This window comes from Hoplias malabaricus, chromosome X2 (genome assembly GCF_029633855.1).
Source record: "Hoplias malabaricus isolate fHopMal1 chromosome X2, fHopMal1.hap1, whole genome shotgun sequence".
Classification (NCBI taxonomy): Eukaryota; Metazoa; Chordata; class Actinopteri; order Characiformes; family Erythrinidae; genus Hoplias; species Hoplias malabaricus.
The window spans coordinates 9,282,726-9,306,577 of NC_089819.1; the positions used below are offsets into that span (position 1 = coordinate 9,282,726).

Genomic DNA, 23,852 nt, shown 5'->3' on the forward strand with positions numbered 1-23,852 from the left:
TTGTGCAGAGTTGAGCCTGCTCATCATTAATAAAAAAAATTATTATTGTTATGGCTCATTTTATTTTTTATCTGACTGTCTTTAATGTTATATGAAATATAAAAATAAAATCTATCAAACCATGACAGTAATGGTTAAAAATTGAGACTTTTCACACAAGTAACACTGATAAAGCAAATAAACTTAGATTAGATTTGCCAGTTAACAGTCCACTGTCATAATCAGACAGACTCAGGTTTTAGGAATTGAGCTGATTAGTTTATTGAGGATAAAATGAAAAAGAAATATCAAACGCACAAATACAAGATGCAGATAAGAATATTTAAAAATAAAACTTAAAAAATAGATATTAGGAGAAAAATGCTTATGAAATGAACAGGCCCAAGTATTTATATTAGGATTAATCAAGCATGAAATAAACGAACAGTTAAAATGGGCAAAGTTAAATGTTTCTAAAATCTAATAATCACAGAATGTGTGGAATAAGTCTTTACAGCTGTTTATGTATGTCTACACCTGTGTTAATGAAAGTCTTATTTAGGTGTTACAAATATTATGAATCACATATGATCTACAGTAAGTGGAAATGAGTACCTGATTAACATATAAAATGAACAGTACTATACTGTATATATGAGTAAAAAAATGAAATATAGACCAGTCCAACATTAAAGAGCTATTCAGTAACACAGTCCTTGCTGTTGCATGATTAAACTTTGAAAAAATGAAGAATAACATGAAAACCATTCCTATCTCCTTTTTGAAATGTCTTGAATTGAACTAATTAAGAGTGATTAACTATGGCAGAAAGTGAAACTAGGGATGAAAGAAAACCAAGTGAAAATGGTTAAAAACTTCAGTTCCTTGGTCCTCACTCCTGTGCACCTTGTGATGAACTGAGCTGTGGCTCATTCTCATTTAAAGGAACAGTAGCGGAAAACAGTCGTTTTTAACAGATAGAAAGGGCGAGAGCTATGCTGTGTTGTTTAATCCTTAATCCTTGTGATATTTTGACCGAAGTATCAAAGATGTTTCATTGAGACCCCAGGGAACTGGGTTAACTTGTGGGAAAAGTGTATAATATGTTCCCTTTAAAATGTCAAGAACAACCAAAAATATTCCAGAACTACTTGATTTTGTTACATTACACTGTAGCATAGAAAACCTTTTCCATCTGTAAAGTTAGTTTTAGAGATGTTGGGTTTCAGCGGTGATCATATGCTACACAATAATATCCAATTCCACTAATGTACGGTCTTGTCGAACAGTGATTTTTCAGTTTGGGTGGTGCCTCAGTCTGTTGTGGCCATCACAAATGAAAGCATTGATTGGAGCACATAGGATGATAGAGTTTGTAAAATCTGATTATCACTCATTAAACAACCTTAGGATTTCCCTGGTTCTGTTGATCTGCTTCCTCAAACACCAATTTCATGTTGTTTTGAGCTTTGAGCAGCTCAACAACATCAGATCTGTTCCTCTCTCTGCACTGTGTGATGATGTACACTAGGATGGGTAACATGGGTAAAGCATACTCCATCACACTCCTACATCCTCTTTCTCTTTGGTAAACATAGCCACCAGTGTGAACACCAATCAGCTGGCAGTACTCATTAAAGACTGGAGATCCTGAGGCTCCATGGAAGAAACAGCTATTATAACTGATCTGAGAAGGACAGTAAGAAAGACCCAGACACTGCTGGGTTATGATGTGAACGAAGTCCTTGTTCTCAGCAAGGTGTCTTTTATATGCTGCAGGAATATCCTCAATGATGAAACATGGATCCATTTTCTTGATTCCTCCCCCAGGATGTCCAATTATGCAGATTCCACCATGGATGGGAGAGGGATGGTAGTTTTTAAGCAATTCAGGAACAGCAGGGTCTTCATCATCACTCAATTCCAGCAGAGCAAAGTCCAGATGTTGTCCCGAGTTGTTCTTACCTTTATGGCCAGCAACAATTTCATCTTTCACTTTCATTTCCTTTCCTATGTCCAAGTCCTCAAAGCCAAATGCAACTGTTACTTTCTGGCACAGCTTTAGTGTCTCTGGAAACACTACATCTTCAATGACATGTGCATTAGTGAGGATGAACCGGTGGAACAGCAGAAACCCAGTCCCTTTGGCAGAACCTTCTACACAGATTACACAGACTGAGTCACAAAGTGGCATCAACTTCTTTAGCATCCTCACCTCAGAGAAACTTTGAGCTTTTTTATCATATTCTTCTCTGAAGAGTTTTCTCACCTCTGCAGGTTTACTGAGTCTCTCTCGCTCTTTCACCTGCTCCAACAAACCCTGAAACTGATCTCGCAGAAGCTTCAGGATCTCATCTGTGTCTGGGATTTCCTTCACTTTGATCCTTACTGGGACTGATTTTGATCTTGTCTCTTTGGTTGTGGACTGAGCAGTTTGTTGTTGTTGTTGTTGAACATTATCAGAGTCCTGGAGCAGGTCAGTGGTTTCTGATTGGGGCCTGACGGAATTAGAGGAAGCTTCGCCATATTCTTCTTCACCTGTGCCCATCATGTCAAGTTCCTGACTGGACTCCTGGCTATCTGGCTGATTGCCCCTAACAATGATTTTAAAATAGTTTCCATCCAGATGGTCGACAGTGTTTGACATGTTAATGTGGACATTAGTTGTCTGCTCTATAAGTGTGCACCGTTTCTCGAAAATCACACTGGAAAATCGTCCATCGCGCTTCAGAGCCCGCTTCACTTTTTCTCCTTTCAGAGCATACACACAGACATTGTCCACGACTTTCTTCAGTTCCAGGTTCTTCATCAGCCTTTTAATTTTCTCGCCTCCCGTTGTTTTAACATTAAAAACAATGAAATCTTCAGCGCTACGGTTCTGCAAGTCTTGGTTGTCTGGTTTCTTTTGATTGCCACTATTCGTTACAGGTTGAATAAATTTAACCTCCAGAAGCTCATCTTTATGGATCAGGAAGCAGGGGAATTCTGTGGAAATGGCTGCTTTTAGCACATCATTTCTTTGGATCACTATATCCTTCCCTTTGTTTTTCTTGTGAATTTGTCTAAAATCTGAGTTTGAGACAAGTGCCTCCAGCACAGTGGAAGATCTGCTACAAGTCACTTGATACTCTGTTTTTTGATAAAAGAATTTGAAAGCATGTCCAGTGCTTTCAGTTGTCTGTTGATATATAAAAAGAACAAAATTCAGAACCATGCAAATATAATAAAACACAGAGCCTTTTTCTTTATATAGTGGAATAATGAGGTACCTGCGTAGCTGTGCCCTCTCCCTGTCTTTGCTCCCCTTCCACCTTAATATTTTTCTGGAAGAAAGAGATCAATCTTTATATTACGTTACATCATCTACTTTGTATTTAATGTTCTGTAAAGCCTGGGAATCAACTCTGCATTATTGAATTATGTCACATTTCCACAGGAAGTTGTTTGTGATGCAGAGTTAATGGTGTAAATGTGTAACAGTAGACTTTGTTTAAGTGTAACATTTCAGTGTTATGCTTCCTGTAGCATGTAGCATTATTCATATTTAACTCTTTAATGATCTTGTGATTCAGAAATAACTTTATGGAAATACACACACAACAAATACAGATTTAGGCTGGGTTTCCTAAAAGCATCTTAAAAAACTGAAGATTAAGTGGTAGAGTGAACATCACACTGGACACTCTCTCCCTGTTAAGATGATCTTATAACTAAGATTATTTTTTTTTTGGAAACTGGGCACATTAGCAGAGATTTTCATTTCTGCCATTAGTATGTTCACTTTATTAGACACAGAATTGCTTATTTGGATATGACAACACAACACAGTGACCACAGAGCTTCAGAGGTAGTGAAAGCTGTGTCCTTTATATTTTTACCTTTACACAGTTTGCATGTTTCAAACAAAAAATCCAGTGTATAAAGCGTCTGTGATATTAATCAGTAAATCTGCAGTAGTACACATTCACATGTAGACCTACCGTTTTCCTTTGAAAGTAATCAGCAATGCACGGATTTTTCCTCTTGTTATTCATTCTTCTATAGTCCTGTTGTCTGTTCTGCTGATGAGTAGTTACTAACACGTAAAGCAGATCTGCGGACACACAAGTGGCGATATGACACAAAGGAAGGCAGGTCCGATTTGAGTTTATTTCTAAAGCATTTCGGGAACTATAAACGATAATACACAATGAATGCTTTTACTAGTTGGTAACATCAGTTTATTGACGTATTATTAATCAGTGAGTGGTTTTATTTTCAGTGAACTGTGCCTGCCGTCAGAATTATCACTGCAATATCATTAATATTTCCTGCCTTCAGAAACTGAACATAGACTTTAGAAAAAACACGTAACAGAATAGTGACGGGGAAAACGCGCTTACCTCAGAACTCGGTCCTCTGAACTTACAGGAGAAAGGAAGTTTCAGTTTCTCCGATAACTGCTCATCAGCGAAGAACGGTTCCGCTTTCTGATTGGATTTGAACACAAAACGACTGACTCACTCTGTGATCTGATTGGTTCGTGTTAAGTTTCGATTTCCCAGACATCTGTGATTTGTTACCTGCCCGATTTGAACTGTATTACCGGCGTGTCCATGGATAGATCATTTATTCTCTCATAATTTTGAAAAGATACAGGCCTTTTTGTTTGAACAGCATGTGTATCTAACTGCATTTACTCTTATGATACTTTTGTGATAGCCGCTCTTTCTTTGCACCTCTTAAAGACGGCCAGGTTGTGTTCGGAAAAATGCGTCGGACACCGTCTCACCGCGGTCACGCCATCCGACACGCAATTTTTTTTGGTCTCGCTATTCATTCATTCTTTCATTCATTATCTGTAACCGCTTATCCAGTTCAGGGTCGCGGTGGGTCCAGAGCCTACCTGGAATCATTGAGCGCAAGGCGGGAATACACCCTGGAGGGGATGCCAGTCCTTCACAGGGCAACACAGACACACTTCACTTTTTGAGTCGCCAGTCCACCTACTAACGTGTGTTTTTGGACTGTGGGAGGAAACCGGAGCACCCGGAGGAAACCCACGCGCACAAGGGGAGAACACACCAACTCTTCACAGACAGTCACCCGGAGCGGGAATCGAACCCACAACCTCCAGGTCCCTGGAGCTGTGTGACTGTGACACTACCTGCTGCGTCACCGTGTCGCTGGTCTCGCTATCAGACGCTAAAAAACAGTCAGCTCTCTCAGGCTAAAAATATTACTTACACGTCTATAAATGCTACAATATGATGCTGACAGGCCTTAAATAGTTCACATTTTTCTACAATGTGAAACTAGACTGCTTATGTTGTCACTTTTGCCGCACACTACACTAAGGAAGACGTTCTCTGTTAGACGGCGATTGCCGCTATGGAAGGCCAACGAGATCAAAAGAGTTGATAAAAAAAAGGCAATTGTCCTCCACTGATTTTTATATTGTATATTTTCTGTATTTTACTACTGTTATATTTCTGTTTGCTTACTGAATTGTTTTTAAATGCTTTAAAAATGGCGGATTTATTTTGTTTCTACATAAAAAAAAACATGTTTTTCAAATTGTAAATGTTTGTCCTTTTTTCATATTTTTATTCCACCTTGGATTTGGTCTGAAAGCCCACATCCCATATATCAATAACTATCATAAAATAGCTGTAGTAGTTTTTAAAGTCCCTCATTTTCTACCTATTATATAATTTTCTAGACATTAATTTCTATAAACTTTCTTTTTTAATTTCACTTTGAAATGTGTCATTATGTCAATATCATACATTACAGTAGCTTTTTTAAATGGCTGTATTTTTTTAAATATCCATAATTCCCGAAAACAACCACCACCATCTTATTCAGGGAGGTCAGCCAAGTCTATACACTTAGTACCAGAAATTTTTACTGTCAGGTTTTTTTTTTATTTCACTTTGAACTTTGTCATTATGTCAGTATCATACTCTACAGTAGCTACATTTAAATGGCTGTAATTTTAAAATGAAATGTAAAGTGTATGTAAATTAGTTGAAATGTAAAGTGCATTACAGACAAAACATATTATTATTATCATTATTTTTATTACTATTCTTTTAAAATGTTCCATTATTTTCATATGAAATTAGCACCGTGCTATTCAAGAATGTGAGTCTAGCATATACACTTACCATCAGATATTTTTACTGTCAACTCTTAACTCCACTATGAACAGCATATTTTTTAACAAGGTCAGCATAGCCAACACACTATAATATAATAATTAAACCCCACAAGGACAGGATGTATAGGAAAATTACAAATATGTTTTATTACAAAAACGTGCAGGTCTTGGCACCATTGTTTTTTCTTTCAATTTAATTTACAATGGTGGTAATCTTTGCTATGGAAAGATTCAATTCAGCCTGAGTTGATTTATACTACTCTTATGCAGATGTTACTCAGATTAGCACCAGTTCTATTATTAATGGATGATCTGGATGTTATCCACTTCTTATATAGAAAACTGCAAAGATATACAACTTGTTAATTTTAGGTTTCTTGTAATAGTTTGATGTATCTCTGTAACTGTTGAACCTGTACTGTTTGTGTGTTTAATGTTTCTGTACCAATGATTATAAGCATCTTTGGGTTTTAAAAAGCGCTATATAAGAATAAAGTATTATTAGAGTCAATGAGTCTGTTTAAAAAAATCATTCATGAATTCATTACTCCTATCATTCAGAAAAATGCAGTTAATCAGTTTTGATTAAAGTACTACATCCTAAGACATTTTTCATTAACAACCATATTGTTTTGCTTTGTAATTATGAAACATTTTAATAATTATAGTCTTACTTAAAATTTGAAAATGTAATTTAAAAAATATATCAAAACATAGCAGTCATTTCAGCCTCTGCAGCTCACCTCTGAGGTCACTTCTGGTATAGGCATGACATGTAGCCATACAGAGGTACAATGAAACATAAAGTGCTCAGGCCCTAAAGACACCCTCCTCATGACACACTTCAGCCGTGGATGTCGAGGATGAAACAGTTCTGTTCCCTCACTCCCCCCTTCTCGTTTTCCAGTTTTAATTTAGTTCAGAATAAAAACACTTTCTTGTCCAGAAAAGAAGCTAGCGTTCCCAAGAGCACTGAACAACTTCTTATCAATAGGAATGCTGCTCCTGAGTGTCTCATATCATTTCACGCTTTTTCAAGAACTTATACATACTGTCTGTAACGGGTGTTGTTTACAAACATTTGGACATGTAGCTTATGATAATAAAGAGGACAGATCTTATGCAGATGTGTTTATTTGAGGTATGTAAGGGTTTTCCACAAACAGAACAAGACAATCCCTAAACTAAGAAAAAGAACCAATACATCAGAGAAAGTCCAAAATGTAAGAAAACCAGAACACCACACATAATTTATTTAGCAAGGCACCAACGTCCCTTAAAACAAATAAAACAACATAAACAACAAATGAAAACAAACAATAACAACAACATACTGGTGCTATAGCTGCAGGGGGTCTTCAGAGAGTATACAATGCTTTTTGATATTATAAACAGTTTTAAGTTCATGAAAATTGAGCAGCTTACTCTTTGATCAGATGAAAATGTAAATGATCATGTATTCCCTTCATTTATATTAAAAAAGCTTTATAAATATCCTCCAGTTCATTCTGCATTTTAAATATGAGCATTATTTAAAAACAAAAATATAAAAAATTTCTGGGCTCTGTTACAATTGTAATGTCCAGTTTACAGGATTACTATAATCTATATATGATATATATGATAACTTTTTTTTATCAGATTATTATAATCTCCACCTTATGATCAGATTATAATAATGTCAGCTTCATAAACTAATTATAACTTTTAATAATTGCTGCTTCATGATCAGATTATAATAGATTATTAAACAGGTGATTAGAATCTGATTATAAATTAAAATCAGGATTTAATATGTCCATATAATCTCAAATTTAGGATCAGATTATAATACTCTCTAGTTTCTCTGAGGGTGCAGTAGATGAAATACTGTCTGATTGATTGATTGATCTTCTTTTTTATGTTTATATTATTTATGCAGCATTTTGTTCTAAAGCCCAAATAAAATTAATATAAAGTCTCCCACGTCACCAACTGGCCACAACTTAAAAGGTTAAATCACAAGTTAAAACGCAACAGAGAAAAATGGTGAATGAATAAACTATGATTATATTATTTTATTTTATATTTATTTAAAAGTATATTAAATGTAAGAAAAATCATCAAGGGAAGTGTCACATTACATCACTGAATAAAAAAGTTGCACCTTTTAAAGTGGAATGGAGAATTCTACTGTGGCAAGAGAAATTTCAGCTGTTTATGGTTGAATGTGGGTGTAGTGATAAACTCAGCCAATCAGATCAATGTATGGGTGGAGCTTCAGTGTAAACATGGAGAAAAAGTGCGTTTGAGATTGATTAGTGGTGGCAGCTCCTTCAGATGAGCTAGTAAGCTAACGCTAACACTACAGTGATGGATGAGCAACACATCCTTAGCTACTCTCAGGTTAAGACACTGGTGTCTACGGGGTATACGCTTCCTTCCTTGATGTCAGTTTAGAGTCCAGACTGAGTTTTTCAGAATTTCTTTCTTAAATCACTGTAACGGACGGCACGCCTCCATTCCCTTCCATTTTATTGAAATGCAGCCATGCATGTTACCAATTGGCAACCAGTCAGCGCAGTACAGACCAGAGGCTTAGACAGATATGTCTCCTCCCTAGAGAAAAACTTCCTTATTCACAGAGCTCAAAGTGTCTCATGCTGGAAGTTTTATAGACCGCAAACAACCGTTCTCATTTTCCTTCTTTCAAACTGCATGTGCTCTTCTTATTAGAATTCTCATTTCCACCTTAAGAGATGCGGACATCACTTGCATTTACCAAATTTACTTTCCAACTTAAAAGGGTCAGCAATACCATTCCGGCACATACAGAACTTTCCAATTCACTTTATAAGAAGCCGAAATGACTGTGGCCATGGTAAAATGTTTTGTTAAACCTTAAACAGTGCTGCATCACACACACACACAATATACACAAAGAATACTGCATTACCAAATAAAAAAATTTTGCCTTTTAAAGTGGAATGGAGAATTCTACTGTGGCTAGAGTAATTTCAGCTCAGTTTATGGTAGAATGAAAATGTAACTGTTATAATGTGGAGAGAAATATTCTGCTGAGGCTAGAATGCCATTGCTGTCCTGTTTATGTTGGAAGGTAAATTTGCTATATGGCAGTAACTACTGCAGCTTCTAAGGTGAAAACGAGAGCTCTAATAAGAAGTTAACTTCACTCATTGTCTGAAACTGCTGTGTATGAGGATGGCACAGGATCTGTTAGTGCAATCCACAGCAGAACACTGCGTGACTTTTTAGGTTTGACAGTTGTAATAAATGATAAATAACAGTATCCTGTAAATAACAATTTCATAGATAGCTGCATGACAGCTCCACAACAAATATTTTGCTCAATGTAATGAACAGGTCTGTGAGAACAGGCAGGTCTTATAGGCGTTCTTAGACCAGTCAAGGCTGTCAATCTCTTAACTCTGGGGAAAACTAAAAATCTGCTAATATTAGCAGAAGGAAAACAAATCTGCTGGGATTAAATTAGCTGGAAATGGAAAGGTCATTTAGAGGAGAAGAATGAGAATGAAAAAGGGCTGCTTTGCCATATGAGTGTAGGCAAGTTACAAATCAACCAGCAGGGGCACTAAATCTGTGCTGGACCCACTTTGAAAGATTATGTGCTTTAACTTATGTGTTTTCCACAGACATTTACTGTGTACCAAATGAGTAATGATGGCTGCCCCTTCAGATAATTAATCTGACATACTGAAAATACAGCTGGTGTGGTGTTGTGGTGATAGATCGGACATTGCAGTAGTGCTGATCATTCTGTCTTATTTTGGGGAAAGTCCCACTCTTCAGTAAACACAGATAATCAGGCCGAAAATAACCATTATTTCTGCACATTCTGAGCCAAACAACAAACCACTATAGTGATAATAGTGACTGTAAAATCTGTTTATGAATGCTTAGCTTGTCAAATCTCTCCTCATTCAGAATGAGAGCAGCCTGGAGTACAAGTAGAAACAATTAAACAGGGACAGGGATAGAATGGACACAGAGTGAGCAGACTTTCAAAAAATCTATACAGCTAGCTAGCTATGCTAGAAAACATTAGCCACAAGCTTGATAGCTGTTAAAAAGACAGTAGATTTACAATTAGGATGCTGTTGTTGTTTGGAGATAGAGACTGTGTAATCCTGCATTAGCGACCTCTAACCCCTACACCACTAAACTACAACCTTCAGAAAAATATAAGTGCGACGACACCAGAAAAAGGACCAGGAGAAAAGTGCAAATTCTGTCATTTTCTGTTGTTTTCTTCACAATACTTCACTTTCTCTCACACATCATCGAAGATTCGAGTCCGCGATGCTGATGTGGACAAATAACGTCCACCAATATATCTGTACAGGGAATACAGAGAGAATTTTGTCTACACCTCTATATTAATAATCAGAAAACTGCTAAAACCCATAATAATTGTAATATTAGTGTCCAGTGATACACACAGTTTCTGAGTAATGCTGTAACACTCACCTCCTGTCGTCCACTTCCTGTTGACTGTCTTCATTAAAGTCCAGTGGCTCCACATCCTGCAGCAGCTCACACTGATCACTATGCCCCCTACTGGACTGAACTACACATACACAGACAGGCACACACACACACAAAATGACCTTGTTGTTTCTACATTAATTTTATCATCATTTTATCAGCTCCACTGAGACGTGTGTGGTTCTACAATTACAGACTGTAATTCATCTGTTGTTCTGCATGCTTCTTTAAACACATGGTCAATGCCCCAAAATATTATCAAAAAGCAGGTATGATTTGGCTGGTGTATCCTTTTCAGCACTGCTGAGGTTGGGGTGTTAGTGTGTGTAGAACTACAAAGTGCACTGGGGTAGGTGGGTGTTAAGCTTTACTGACTCAGAGTTCAGTTTGTATGGCATTATTCTTTCTTAAATTGTAAAATATGTTTTACAAGGTTAAGCATATAAACCATAAACAAGACAGTTGGTAATGTAAAAGTAAACTGGAGGCAGCAATGCAGGGTCAGAACTTCAAGCAGTCAGGACGTACAGATAAAAGTTGTTAAATGTACAATTGATTTCAATGTCCCTGGTGAGTCAAGCCAAAAATCACATATACACTCACACACACACACATTATATATATATATATATATATATATATATATATATATATATATATACACACACACACACACAGTGGGGCATTTATATGGGTACACCTTAATAAAATGGGAATGGTTTGTGATATTAACTTCATGTTTGTGGCACATTAGTATATGGGAGGGGGGAAACTTTTCAAAATGGGTGGTGACAATTTTGGGTCCAACTTTTGTTTTTTCAATGGGAAGAGGGTCATGTGACACTTCAAACCTATTGGCAATAACTTCATTCTTTCATGAGTTATTTACAAGTTTCTGACCACTTATAAAATGTGTTCAAAATGCTGCCCATTGTGTTGGATGGTCAATGCAACCCTCTTCTCTCACTCTTCACACACTGATAGCAACATCGCAGTAGAAATGCTAGCACAGGCTTCCAGTATCCATAGTTTCAGGTGCTGCACATCTTGATGGTATGGTGTGGTATATGGGGTACAAAGATAGTGGGGCCATTCTTCATCAATGGAAACCTCAAGGCCACTGGATATGCGAAATTGCTACATAACGATGTGTTTTCCTCTTTATGCACTGAAGCTGGCACGTTCCCTGAGTTTTTCCAGCAAGATGTTGCACCACCACATTATGGGTGTCAGGTCAGAGCATTCCTAGATGAACAGTTTCCTGGAAAGTGGATTGGTCGTCATGGGCCAATTGAATGGCCCCCAAGGTCTCCCGATCTGACCCCCTTAGACTTTTATCTTTGGGGTCATCTGAAGGCAATTGTTTATGCTGTGAAGATACGAGATGTGCATACGCCATTGTTTTTCTTATGAAATTCCCAATATGTCTGATGTATCACATGACCCTCTTCCCATTGAAAAAACAAAAGTTGGATCCAAAATGGCCGACTTCAAAATGGCCACCATGGTCACCACCCATCTTGAAAAGTTTTTCCACTCCCATATACTAATGTGCCACAAACAGGAAGTTAATATCACCAACCATTCCCATTTTATTAGGGTGTATCCATATAAATGGACCACCCTGTATATACGTTATATAATAATAACAATAATAGTATAAAATAATAATAATAAAATAACATTCAAACAGCTGTTTTTTTGAGCTGTGATTAGAATAGTAAAACAAGATGAAATACTAATAAAAGAAATACAGAAATATATATTTATTTAACTACTTAATATAATAATACTTATAATAACAGCAGGACTGACCCTGTGTTCTTCTGTGGTCAGAACTGAGTTCAGAATACGAGTTTCGGCTCCGAGATGAATACTTCTCTCTCCACTCCTAAAACACACGCACACGCGCGCGCACACACACACACACACACACACACACACACACACACACACACACACACACACACAGTACTGAGCATCATAATACATTACTGAAACATACAGACATACATAACATACATAAACTTAAAACAATTTCCCTGAATGTAGGGAAAGAACAGAGAGAGACAATGATTTACCTTCTGCCTGTTCTCTCCATCTTCACTCCTCTGTCTCTTCCTCCTTTCTGCAGAAACATTACATTTTTATTAAAACATGATTAAAATACTGCACTGTAAGAAAGAGTGATAAACAGAGAGTCAGTGACAGAGAGAGAGACTGATGAGGAGAAGAATTAGACTGAGTAGGAATACAGAGGGCAATAAAATGAAAGAGGAAGATAAAGATTTGTTTTAGAAGAATAAGGGATTAGGGGATGAAGCAGAGGAAAGAGAAGAAATTGGATAGATTCTGATATCTATCAGTACCTCTACGGATGAGTTCTTTTCCTTCATCCACAAGATCAGACGTCATATCACTCTCTCCCATAAACTGTTGAAAACCTAGCAGATTCAGACATCTCGTTCCTAAGCTAGAGATAGTTAGAGAAAGAGAAAGAAATATAGGGAATTTATGTTTGTAGAGTGGAAGTGTGGCTGAGATAAAGTAGATACTTTACAACTGTAAAATCCAGAAATGTTAGAGTGTGTTTTTGGAAGTAGAACTGTTCTCAAACGTCTTCATATTAAATTCATATTTAAACCAGATTTTAAAATTAATACTAATCTTAAACCTGGGTTACTGTAGGGTTGTTCTTGTGTAGTAGAATGTGTCTATTACCTGAAGTAGGTGGCAATACAGAGCAGCACTATCAGCATCGGGTAGTAGATATAAAACCCATCAGCAATGAATGACAGAACCTTCATAGAGCCCATAATCTGAAAGAATAATGAGAGAGAGATTGGTTTGCTAACCAGAAACATTTGATCCCAGCTGGAACCAAAGAAAAACCACAGAGCCTCAAATAGTTATTGGGAAGTGGAACTGGACGGGTCTTAAAAAACATTTTCTCATTAGGGCAGCTCAGGTGTATCATATTTCACTCTGATCTGATATTGCTGTAAACCGTGGATTTACCATGAATCTGTTGTAACTCTGTTTATTAATTTTATCTGATATTCATTTAACTGGTGTTGAAATCAGCCATGGCAACACCGGAACAGGGCAACCTCACAATAACCCCCACTGAGGGTCACTGGAAAGCACCAAGCTTTCAAGAATCCAGAATGAAACCGGTTCAAGAACCAGAGTTCTTTTGGTGGAAAGGGGCTACCTGTGACCAAATACCTCAGTGGCACAGACATTATGTTGGTGTTTCCTGTGTGTGTGTGTGTGTGTGTTTGTAAACACAACTCACTGATGTGTAGCTTGTTTGCTGTCTCTCCTCGTGGGAGATGGCGGAGTCCATATGAATCAAACCCAGAAAATTCAAACAAAGAGGTGGAGTCAAACGGCAGAATAACCTAAAAACATCCACACAAATAATTAACATCATGACAAAAATAAAGAAAACTGTCCCTTATTAATGACGTTTTGTGTGCATGTGTGGTGTGTAAGCGTGTGTGTTAGAGGTAGTATGTGTATGCATGTGTGTGACTGTATAGTGTGTGTGTGTGTGTGAGAGAGAAGTGTGTTTAGATGTAAATGTGTGTATCCTACATGCCACTGAATTGTAGGCTGTAAGCATCTGTTTGATGATGTGGAGCAAGGTAATAATAGTTAAAAACCCTGATCCGGAACACAGTGGAGTACACGCAGTAACACAGGAAGATTACGATGATAAAACATGCCACCTGTTGGATAAACACAGCACAAGCTTCATTACGCCATGTAATAATATACATAAATCACAAACACAGAAAATAAGACATTACATAATTTTATTTTTATGATGCAAATTATATATTTATTAATTTAGATCAATATTATTTCATCTGCTGTGTGTGTGTATGTGTGTGTTACCTGTATGTAGAGGTAGTTGTACTGTCTCTCTGCGAGCTGGATGAATATGGCGAAGAGAGAGAGAACTGGCTTAGTGCTGAAGAACGTACATTCGGACCACACCACGGCTACAGACAACACGCACAGCAGCAGAGAAAACAGGCGGTAACACCACCTCCGACATACACACTCCCAAAACCACTCTGGAAGAGGTGGGGTGGAGAGAGAGAAAGAGAGAGACAAGAGAAATGTGATTAAAAGTAAAGAGAAAAGGGAGGGATGGTGTATAGAGAAAGCGGTGTAGCAAAGAAAGAGAGGGAGAGGTGAAAAGAGTGAGAAAATTAACAGATGTTTAATAAATGCAAGACATGTATTAATTACAGTTCAAAATAGTTCATAGGCTTCACTATTCAAAAGTGAAATTACTTAGAATGCTCCCTGAGATCTCTCCAACATACAGCAAATGTAAAATTGAAGAAGGAACATTGATGTTTGGACATGCTCTAAAATTTTGGACATGCTGAGGTTTTTATTAAATATGGCATCCAACACTGGACCATATCTAGAAAATATAACTGTCGCCCCAACCCAATTGAGTAATTCTTTCTAAAACAGTTTAACTTTAAGTGCTGTGTTTACTGCAATCATATTTAAAGAAGGTTGCTGAGCAGAAGTCATGTCCACGCAATTGTCCTCTACATTAGTTATTCATTTTTATTTATGTATTTGTTTTCTTTCTTTCTTTCCGTATCACAATTTGTGCTTAATTATAACATATACACAATCTCTTTGTATTGTATTCTGTAAAACAAATAAAACATATTTTTGAAAAAAAGAAAGTGAGAGATGTGTGACATTAATTCATTATAAATACATGTTTGTAGACAATGTAAGTGTCAACATTAAAAATAAAATCTATAGTTATTTTTAATGTTAGTAGTGTTTATTACATCTTGTTGAAAAACTCCAAACCAACACCAAATCTTCTATTTATACCTTAGTAATAATGATAATAATAATATTGTATTTATAAGGTGAGTTTCAAGACCCCAAAGACCTTAAAAATATAGAACAAAGACCAAAGGACAAACAAGAAATTCAGCAAGTTGATAGAAGTGGTGATATTATGTAGCCCAAACAGTGAACATGACAGAGCCACAGGCTCATTCAATTGATAGTTACTGTAAACACAAGCAGTTTTAGCAGGCTGGAGTCGGGCCCCCACTGACATTAAAATCAGAGTTAGCAGTCTTGTCTTTCTGAGTTAGACATGGACAGAAGCAGCAGTCAAACAGGACACCAGCATGTTCTTGATATGAACTGACGTCAGACAGACAGAACAGGAAAGTGCTTTGTGTTAAAAGGGCTACACCTTACATTTTTTTCTTTTATGCTGCAAGTTAGATTCTGATGCTATACAAAGCTAAGTCATTAAATGCTACAACCCATTTGATGATATAAGGCATAGTAAATGTGTGTATTACCTGCAGTGGGAGTGTAAATGTATTTACTGAAGACACTCGAAGGGTGAGATGCAGCAAAGCTGTGGACAAACCGGTGGGTAGAACTTGTTTCGTTTTTAGCAACGTCTTCCAGGTGAAAAGCCTCATCTAATAGGATCTGCCACTGTACTTGAGTCCGGTTGTGTCTCTGAACAGCGTAAATCACCTGATCCACAAAAAATACACAAGACTCTGAATATGATTTCAACCGTTCAAACATCTGACACACTCACTACAACCTGTGTTAATGAAGATATCTTCCCCTTCACTTCTGATTTAGCTTTATGCTGTTTTAACATGCGAGAGGGGTAAATTATTTTATGCTTATTATTGTGTGTGGAATTGACCTGAGAAAATCTTTAGTACAACAGTCCTGAACATAACAGTGGAACTGTGGCAGTGTATGATATTCAGTGTCAGTATCATGTGTGATCATGTCTGTATTTAATCAGTAGAATATTCCTTCACTGTGGACCAGGTTTTGGACCTTTTTATGGAGTTTGACCAGACTGTTCTTGCTGGGATAAGGGTTCTTCTTATCATCAAAATCCTCATAATCATCCATGTTTCTCCCCAACTTCTCCTGATATTCCACAGGACACTGAGAGAGAGAGAGAGAGAGAGATTTAGACTTAATTGACTACAAAACTGAGATATTTTCTGTATCTCAATATTAGTTCATAGAGACACACTTTAATTTATTTGTCAGTATAATGTTGTTTTTCTACTCTTAATTAATTGTAATAAAGGTGACCCTGTGTCATTACCATTGAAAGTGAAAAATATTTAGTCGATGAATCAAAGTTGTAAGACTAACCTTTTTCAAAATGGTGTCCACGCACTTCCTCAGGGGATGGTTGTATTTGATGGTTTCACTCACAGCTCGAACGCCCTACACAACAATAACATCAAATCAACAACAACACACAGAAATGTGGCTCACACAGATACTTCTCAGTAACAGGTCACTTAAGGCACTCACTCGATTTGTTAATCAACCTATCCAATATCTGTCTATCCATTTATTCTTCCACCCACTCATTCATCTACTCATCCATCCACCTATCCATTATCCATACACCCTTCCACCCACTCATCCAACCACTCTTCCATCAACTCCGCCACCTCTATGACATCCTCCAGATTTTCCTCTGCATCAGTTTTCTCCGTCATCAGTTTGGCTGCTTTAAAGTATGTCTTTGCCAGCAGGTGTCCATGACAGGATGCTAGCCAATAGGAGCGTGGGATTTCCACCAGCCCATATCCTAGCAACAGCACAAGCAGGAACAACCCCCAGGTGTTTGCCGCTGTGATGCCGATGGTTCGCAGGTCTTGCCTGAGAGAAACCAACCAAAAACAGCAGAGGCATGTCACTTACAGAGAGTGTGGTACATAAGGGAGGTTGGTTCAGAAGTGCAATAAATGTGTAATAATGTCATGTCATAGCCTGAAGACTGACCATGAGAGGTGCCATTGAGGGCTGACAGCGACGTAGATGAGCAGAGAGCAGAATATGAACAGATATGTGCCATAGTAGATGGCGTTTTCTATCAGAGCTGTTTTCATCTTCCCAGAAATGGAGAATGCTCCAGAACGAGCATATGACTGCATGAAGGGGATCAGGAGCCTAAACACATATAAACAGATACCACCTTAAACATATTCAGATACCACCATATAAACATTCAGCTACCACATTAATAAGCCTAGATACGGTGGAACAAAATTTGGAATAAGCTAGTGATCACATTTAAGATGGAACTTATTTATGTTTGAAAGGAATCTTTCATTTCATGCATTTATAGTTGTTCAATAATCTATAATCTCTCTTAGAGGTATTTAGTTCATTTTAGAATTATCATTTTTTCCTCATACATGCTAAATACCCTGCTATATCCTGTATAGCCTTTCACACTTGCTGTGTGCATTACAACTGCAGTGCAAAAATATAATGTGAGTCTATTCTTAACGCATGCCACTGGTCAAATCTAGCAGTTTCTATGCAGAAACAGTATGAAAGTCAGTAATCTTGCTGAGTGTACAATCTAGACCAGGGGTTCTCAAACTTTTTAGACCAAGTACCACCTAATATCAAATCAAACCCTCCAAGTACCTCCTATCAATCCCTTCTTATCAATCAATCTATTGCTTGAATATTTGTAATTTGCATGCATTAGACAGAGTTGTTCAAAAATAATTAGTAAAAATTATAGAGGTACTATTTAATAATTAGGCTTAAACTGAATGTTTAAGCACAGTTATACATTTATGAGAACATATAGAATTTTGAGGAAATAAGCATTCTGAAAGAAATAAAAACGAGAAGAGAGAACAATTTAATATGTGCTTTAATAGACTTTAGGTGAAAAAAGCACAGCTCACAGCACTTGTTTCAGTAGGTGAAGGAGCAGCGGTGCTGTTAAACTCTAATGATTCACAGATCGGCCACATCCTTTTCCTTCAGCTAAGCGTTATCTCTATTTATGCCTCTAGATTACTCCTTCTGGGCTTAGGTATATTTCGCAGGGTTGGTCTCAGTTTGTTTTTCTCGTTTCCACTTTGCCATTTTTACAATAAAAAGCAAATTACTCATGTCTATCTCTAGCTTTTATTTACATTTAGTAAGAAGTTGAAACTGGGCTTTGTTTACATGGATTGTGCAAAATACTGTTTCCTCTCTGGAAATTAGAAGCTGGGGAATGCTGCACTAGCCCCTCTCTTTTACAGAAGTACTGAATACCGTTTCTTCGTAGCTCATTCTGTATTTTTTTTAATCAAACTACATTTACACAAACTAAGCTTAATTATGAAAACCATGAAACATTATGTAGTTTACACATGAACATTTTTCAGTTATTAATTATTTTTTTTTAAATAAGTAGTAATTTTTACGAAGTGACCTGGCGTACCACCGCTTCCTGCTTCATGTATACACGTACCACAGTTTGAGAACCACTGATCTAGGCCAATAAACATATCAATAAACATTCCTTCATTGTCTGTAACCGCTTATCCAGTTCAGAGTCGGGGTGGGTCTGGAGCCTACCCGGAATCACTGTGCTCAAGGTGGGAACATACCCTGGAGGGGGTGCCAATCCTTTACAGGGCAACACACACTCACACATTCACATCTATGGACACTTTTGAGTCGCCAATCCACATGCAACGTGCATTTTTGGTGGGAGGAAACCAGAGCACCCAGAGGAAACCCATGCAGACACGGGGAGAACACACCAAAAGCCTCACCAAAGTCTGACCTTGTACAAGTAAGCTGAGAGTCTGATGCGGCAGCAAGTCGGGTTTATACGGTTATGTATTTTTAAAATAAAAACTGTGCTTATATTTACTCAACATAAAGTTTATTGAAGCAATATACAAATAATAAAGACTTATGTAGAGTAAAATGCAAAGAAAACAGAAACTGATTTTGCATATATTTGGTGTCCTGTGAGAAATAAAAAGTGTGCCACTATGTTTCTGGTGTGAAATGGGCATGAGACTCTCACCATGTGAGGAACTGAGAGGTCCAGTACACCACTCTCCAGAACACTGGTAGAATTCCACTCGGAATATAACTCCAGGGTTTCTCACACACCTTAGACACACTGTGCGCACACACAAACTGTTATAAACATATATACCTATAAAGACATCATTCTTTTAATATGTAGACATGTAGACAAATGTAAACATTTCTAAATTCCAAGACATGTCTGTGAATAAATGTCTGATGGATAAGGGAACTAAATATAAATGAAGATGGGAATACAGTAATTCATCACAAACACTTTAGGGCAGAAAGAATTAACTTCTGTATTGTTTAAGCTTTTGGTGTTGGTTTAAATTAAAGAACCTTGAGAACTCAATGTAACGTTAGTAAAAGCTCCATTAACTACAGGAGTCTTTATAATTTATGAACATTACCACCTGAAATTGACTGTTTTATCTCCTTATACAAAAAAGTTGATAAAATGTTAACAGGTGTTTAGATATACATCTAAACAGTGTGGCAGGTATGTAAGCAAATAGACAACAGAAAAAAGTAAAGTGGTAAACAAATAAACAATTATACATATGTACACGTGAACATGTAAACAGTATTACAGGAGAATAGGTGAGCAGATGTTCAGGTGTACAGGTGTGATTACCTCTGTGTGGGAAACACTGTTGTCTTGTCTGTCTGATTGAAGTGGCTTGCGGTTGTATTGACCACATGGTAATTATCAATCACACACTGGTTATAGATTGTCTACAGAAATATGCACAGAGAGAGAGAGAGAGAGAGAGAGAGAGAGAGAGAGAGAGAGAGAGAAATTAATTGACTACAAAACTGTGCAAATGCAGGGTCTAACACAGGTCAGAAAGGATGTATAATCATTTATTAGCTCTTATAAACCCTTACAAAAGATTAATTCAGTCTGTATCGAGCGAGACCAGGTGAATGGGAACAAACAAATTTAGAATAGCAGTTTCAGACCAAGACCACATCTACATTGTGTTCCTGCTGGAAACACACCTGAGTGAGGTCAGGAGGAGATAGTGCTCACCTGGCTCAGATGTGTTAAAAAGAGGAATAGGAAAAGGCCTGACAAGATGAATAGGAACCCTAGGTTTACTTTGTGTTTCTTAATCCTGCGGCTTTATTCTTCACTTGTCTACCTCTGTTCAGACTGTGCTAACCTCAACTTGACCCTCCTGAATTCCGTACACACCTGAGAAGTTTAATCAGTGATGTGATTAAACACCTTACTGTGCAGATGCAAACACATACACATGATTAAACACCTGTGTTTGGGTGATTTATAGTTCATTTGGAACCTTAAAAGAGGTTCTGTTTTCTCAGTTGTGAGGAGCCTCAGTTGTGTGGCAGGTTCTTACTGTGCTGACATCGAGAGGGATGGTGAAGACAATGATAAAGCATAGACTCCAGGCTAGCAGTGTGGCTAGAAGGACCATGCGATGTTGCTTAGCCAGGTCACCATAGCGACTCAGCAGCAGGAACGCTAAAGCTGCACATCCACACACATCCAACGCCAGAATCCATGCACCCATACTGCACACCTGGGGAGGAGGGTATCTAAAAACACAAAACACAAGGACAACTATGCTGAACTAAGTATGCTTATGCGACCACTATTTCATTATCCCACAATCTTTACTTTACTACAACTAATCAAGAAGTGGTAAGGAAATTGTGGTATAGTAATATGTGGGAACAAGATAATTACATTGTGTTGTGTCAAATTGTGGTAACAGTATAGTAAAGCTTAAATTAGTAACTAACAGGAGATCATACAGTTGCAGCCATGAATTCATTTGTAATAATATTATATAAGTCGTTTTAGCCATTTATTGTTTTGTATTAAAAAGTGATGTCACCGTCGTGGATCATAATGGACTCAAGTGAATCCCGACTCCTGACATTACGGTTCAACTGAATCAAATTACTAAGTCTGGGGTTCACGGACAAAACGACAATAAACAGCTATATATGACATGTCAGGCGCTTTCAGGGAACATACAAAGTAAACACACTACGGGATACAAAACGAATCAGGAAATCAGACCCTCAACATGACTAAAAAGGACAGATCGAGTGAATCGGTTCAGTGTAGTGGGTCAAAGCAGCTGTCATTCAGGAGTCAGGTCTGAATTAATGCTAAAGTGAAACCCTACTGGGCTCTGGGCTTTATTAAACTCGAGTTCAGGGACGTTACGGAACCATGTGAGAAACTTACGTACAGAAAAATAGCTTTAAATCAATAAATACACCAAATAAATGTACGATTTTGTAAAAAAGTTGAGCTGGTGTCAGAGACTCGTAGCAGAGTTCTACATCGGTGCTCAAAAATGACCTCAGAAACAACAGAAACAATACTTCACCTTCTATAAATATACGACGTAATCTTATAATGCGTTTACCAGCATCCTTCTGTGGTAAATGAAGGAGAAAACTCCGGTTTTAGCCTCAAACGGCACAGAAAACGCTCCGCAAACATTTACCAACAGATCTGTGTGTACGTACCCCTTAGTGCGCTGACGTCAGCAGCCGGGATTCTCTGTGGGCTTATGGGAAATATAGTTCCGATCATATTACCTGTTTTTATTGATTGTGAGCCACAAGCCACGTGTTTAAAGCTTTGTAAATACTGTAATGGATTTTTTTTTTTGGAATTTATATACATGTGTGTATGTGTCTGTCTGTCTGTGAGATGGTTAAAGTCCCTATCAGCGTGATTGAGGACTTTGTACTTTATTCTAACCTCCACACATCAGCCTTTACAAATAAATATATAAATTATAAATAAAATTAAAATAATAAAAAAAACACCCTTTAGGATTATATTATGGGTTAAATCTCTGTTTATTGACTGATATTTAACAGCAAATGTCTTTACCAGACGTGCACATACATACGTTTATTAACCAATAAACAGTGCACAAAAGATTGTGTACAACTGCTACTCCAGATGTATTTTAAAATTCAATCATATTATTTGTTTTTTACTGCACCACACTAACGTTTGAAACACTGCTGTAGGCATTTGATGGCACTCAACCTCAGAACTTAGATACTTATGTTGGATGATTAGCTCTGTATCACAAATACCTCTCCAACTCTTCTAAAAAGTGGTAGATGGACTTCCATCACTCCAGAGAACAAGTTTTCACTTCTTCACAACCCAGTACCAGGGGGATTATGCCCATTCCAAACAAACACTTGGTACTGAGCATGGATGATTTAGGCGTTTAGGCTTAGCTCATGTGAAGCTGCTCCAAAGTGCCTCATTTAATTTCATAGTTTATATATAGATTGTCCACAATGAGTAAAGCAAAATTTTCACTCATTACTTTAGTGTTATGTGAATTGATTACAGATCAGTGGAGAGATAAACAGAGGGGTTTTAAAGAGAGAAATGAGGTCTGATGTGAAGTGCCAAGTGTCAACTCCTCATCACACTGATATTCAATGTGAATTGCAAATTTATGGAGCTTTTCTGGCCCAGGTGTCCAGTCAAGGTCAGAGTTGTTCAGGAATACTCCAAAGTAAGATGGTATTTCTACAGATGAAATCTAGGTTCTGATGTGTTTTAATCTGTGATTGTGATTGGAAATCAAAAATGTAACCATGTTTAAAATCTAATGCTAATGTAACATTACAAGTTTGTTTGGATGAATCTGGCGCTGTACGTGAAATCCTTAACTGTAAATTATACACATTCTTCTCAAATGAACAGAAGAGCACCTGAAGAAAAACACATCCTTAATCTCATACATCTGCTGTGAATCTGTCTTTCCATGATTTTCCATCCAGGGTTTTCTTGGACTTTCCTCACGTGTGCAGACCTTCTGAATATGGCTATGTTCCATGAAGAACCTGCAAAGAGAGTCAAAGAGAGATATTCAGTAGACCTCAGAATATCCAATTCCCAGTTTTTAAAATCAGCTGAGACATTGTCAGTGTCTAATGTTTACCACAGTAAATATAGCACTGGAGGTATGTAACTACAGTATTTCTTCTGAAATTAAGTGTATTTATCACAAGTTTGTGCTTCTCTGTTGCTGTAATCTTCTCATTATAGCTCACTGCTGTGAGGATTTGATAGCATTAAGCCACATAAATATTACTGAGATCAGGCACTGATGTTGTATTATTAATTCTGGATCACAAACAATCATGCTAGAGAACACAGTTCCAACGTTCCGCAGACCAATGCTGAGGAAATCTGCACGAATTCTTTACATAATGGAGCTATGAGGTTAAATGTAACCCATTTGAATAGAATCGATGGTGCTAATTTATAATTAAGGGCGGAACGGTGGCGCAGCAGGTAGTGTCG

General features: G+C 37.4%; 2 protein-coding genes across 3 annotated transcripts; both read right to left on the reverse strand.

Annotated features, from left to right (window-relative positions):
- Nucleotides 1-299: 299 nt before the first annotated feature.
- Nucleotides 300-4,437, reverse strand: LOC136677057 (serine protease FAM111A-like). Its single transcript, XM_066654433.1, has 4 exons — nt 4,362-4,437; nt 3,960-4,072; nt 3,249-3,302; nt 300-3,157 (listed from the first exon to the last, which is right to left on the reverse strand). The coding sequence occupies exons 2-4, from the start codon at nt 4,011-4,013 to the stop codon at nt 1,376-1,378; spliced, it is 1,890 nt and encodes a 629-aa protein (XP_066510530.1). The 5' UTR covers nt 4,014-4,072; nt 4,362-4,437; the 3' UTR covers nt 300-1,375.
- Nucleotides 4,438-7,249: 2,812 nt separating this feature from the next.
- Nucleotides 7,250-22,073, reverse strand: LOC136677096 (G-protein coupled receptor-associated protein LMBRD2B-like). 2 transcript variants are annotated; one of them, XM_066654502.1, is made up of 18 exons: nt 22,037-22,073; nt 20,890-21,088; nt 20,160-20,260; nt 19,518-19,616; nt 17,471-17,638; nt 17,137-17,347; nt 16,829-16,903; nt 16,499-16,612; nt 15,994-16,177; nt 14,531-14,712; nt 14,228-14,361; nt 13,926-14,031; nt 13,349-13,446; nt 12,997-13,100; nt 12,709-12,755; nt 12,443-12,518; nt 10,610-10,709; nt 7,250-10,476 (listed from the first exon to the last, which is right to left on the reverse strand). In XM_066654502.1, exons 2-18 carry the CDS (start codon nt 21,061-21,063, stop codon nt 10,413-10,415), a joined length of 2,037 nt encoding a protein of 678 aa, XP_066510599.1. In that variant the 5' UTR covers nt 21,064-21,088; nt 22,037-22,073; the 3' UTR covers nt 7,250-10,412. The 2 variants fall into 2 exon arrangements, with proteins under 2 accessions (XP_066510599.1, XP_066510600.1); XM_066654503.1 differs by lacking the exon at nt 22,037-22,073 and adding an exon at nt 21,934-22,014.
- Between the last annotated feature and the right edge of the window lie 1,779 nt (nt 22,074-23,852).

Excerpts from the sequence above, each read along its gene's own strand:
- LOC136677096 (XM_066654502.1), bottom strand. The coding sequence starts at position 21,063 with ATGGGTGCATGGATTCTGGCGTTGGATGTGTGTGGATGTGCAGCTTTA. Across the intron at positions 16,613-16,828 it reads TGGACACCATTTTGAAAAAG|TGTCCTGTGGAATATCAGGA; the intron begins GTTAGTCTTACA and ends TCTCTCTCTCAG. Across the intron at positions 13,101-13,348 it reads TGTATTGCCACCTACTTCAG|CTTAGGAACGAGATGTCTGA; the intron begins GTAATAGACACA and ends AACTATCTCTAG.
- LOC136677057 (XM_066654433.1), bottom strand. The coding sequence starts at position 4,013 with ATGAATAACAAGAGGAAAAATCCGTGCATTGCTGATTACTTTCAAAGG. Across the intron at positions 3,303-3,959 it reads ATTACTTTCAAAGGAAAACG|AAAAATATTAAGGTGGAAGG; the intron begins GTAGGTCTACAT and ends TCTTTCTTCCAG. Across the intron at positions 3,158-3,248 it reads GAGAGGGCACAGCTACGCAG|ACAACTGAAAGCACTGGACA; the intron begins GTACCTCATTAT and ends ATATATCAACAG.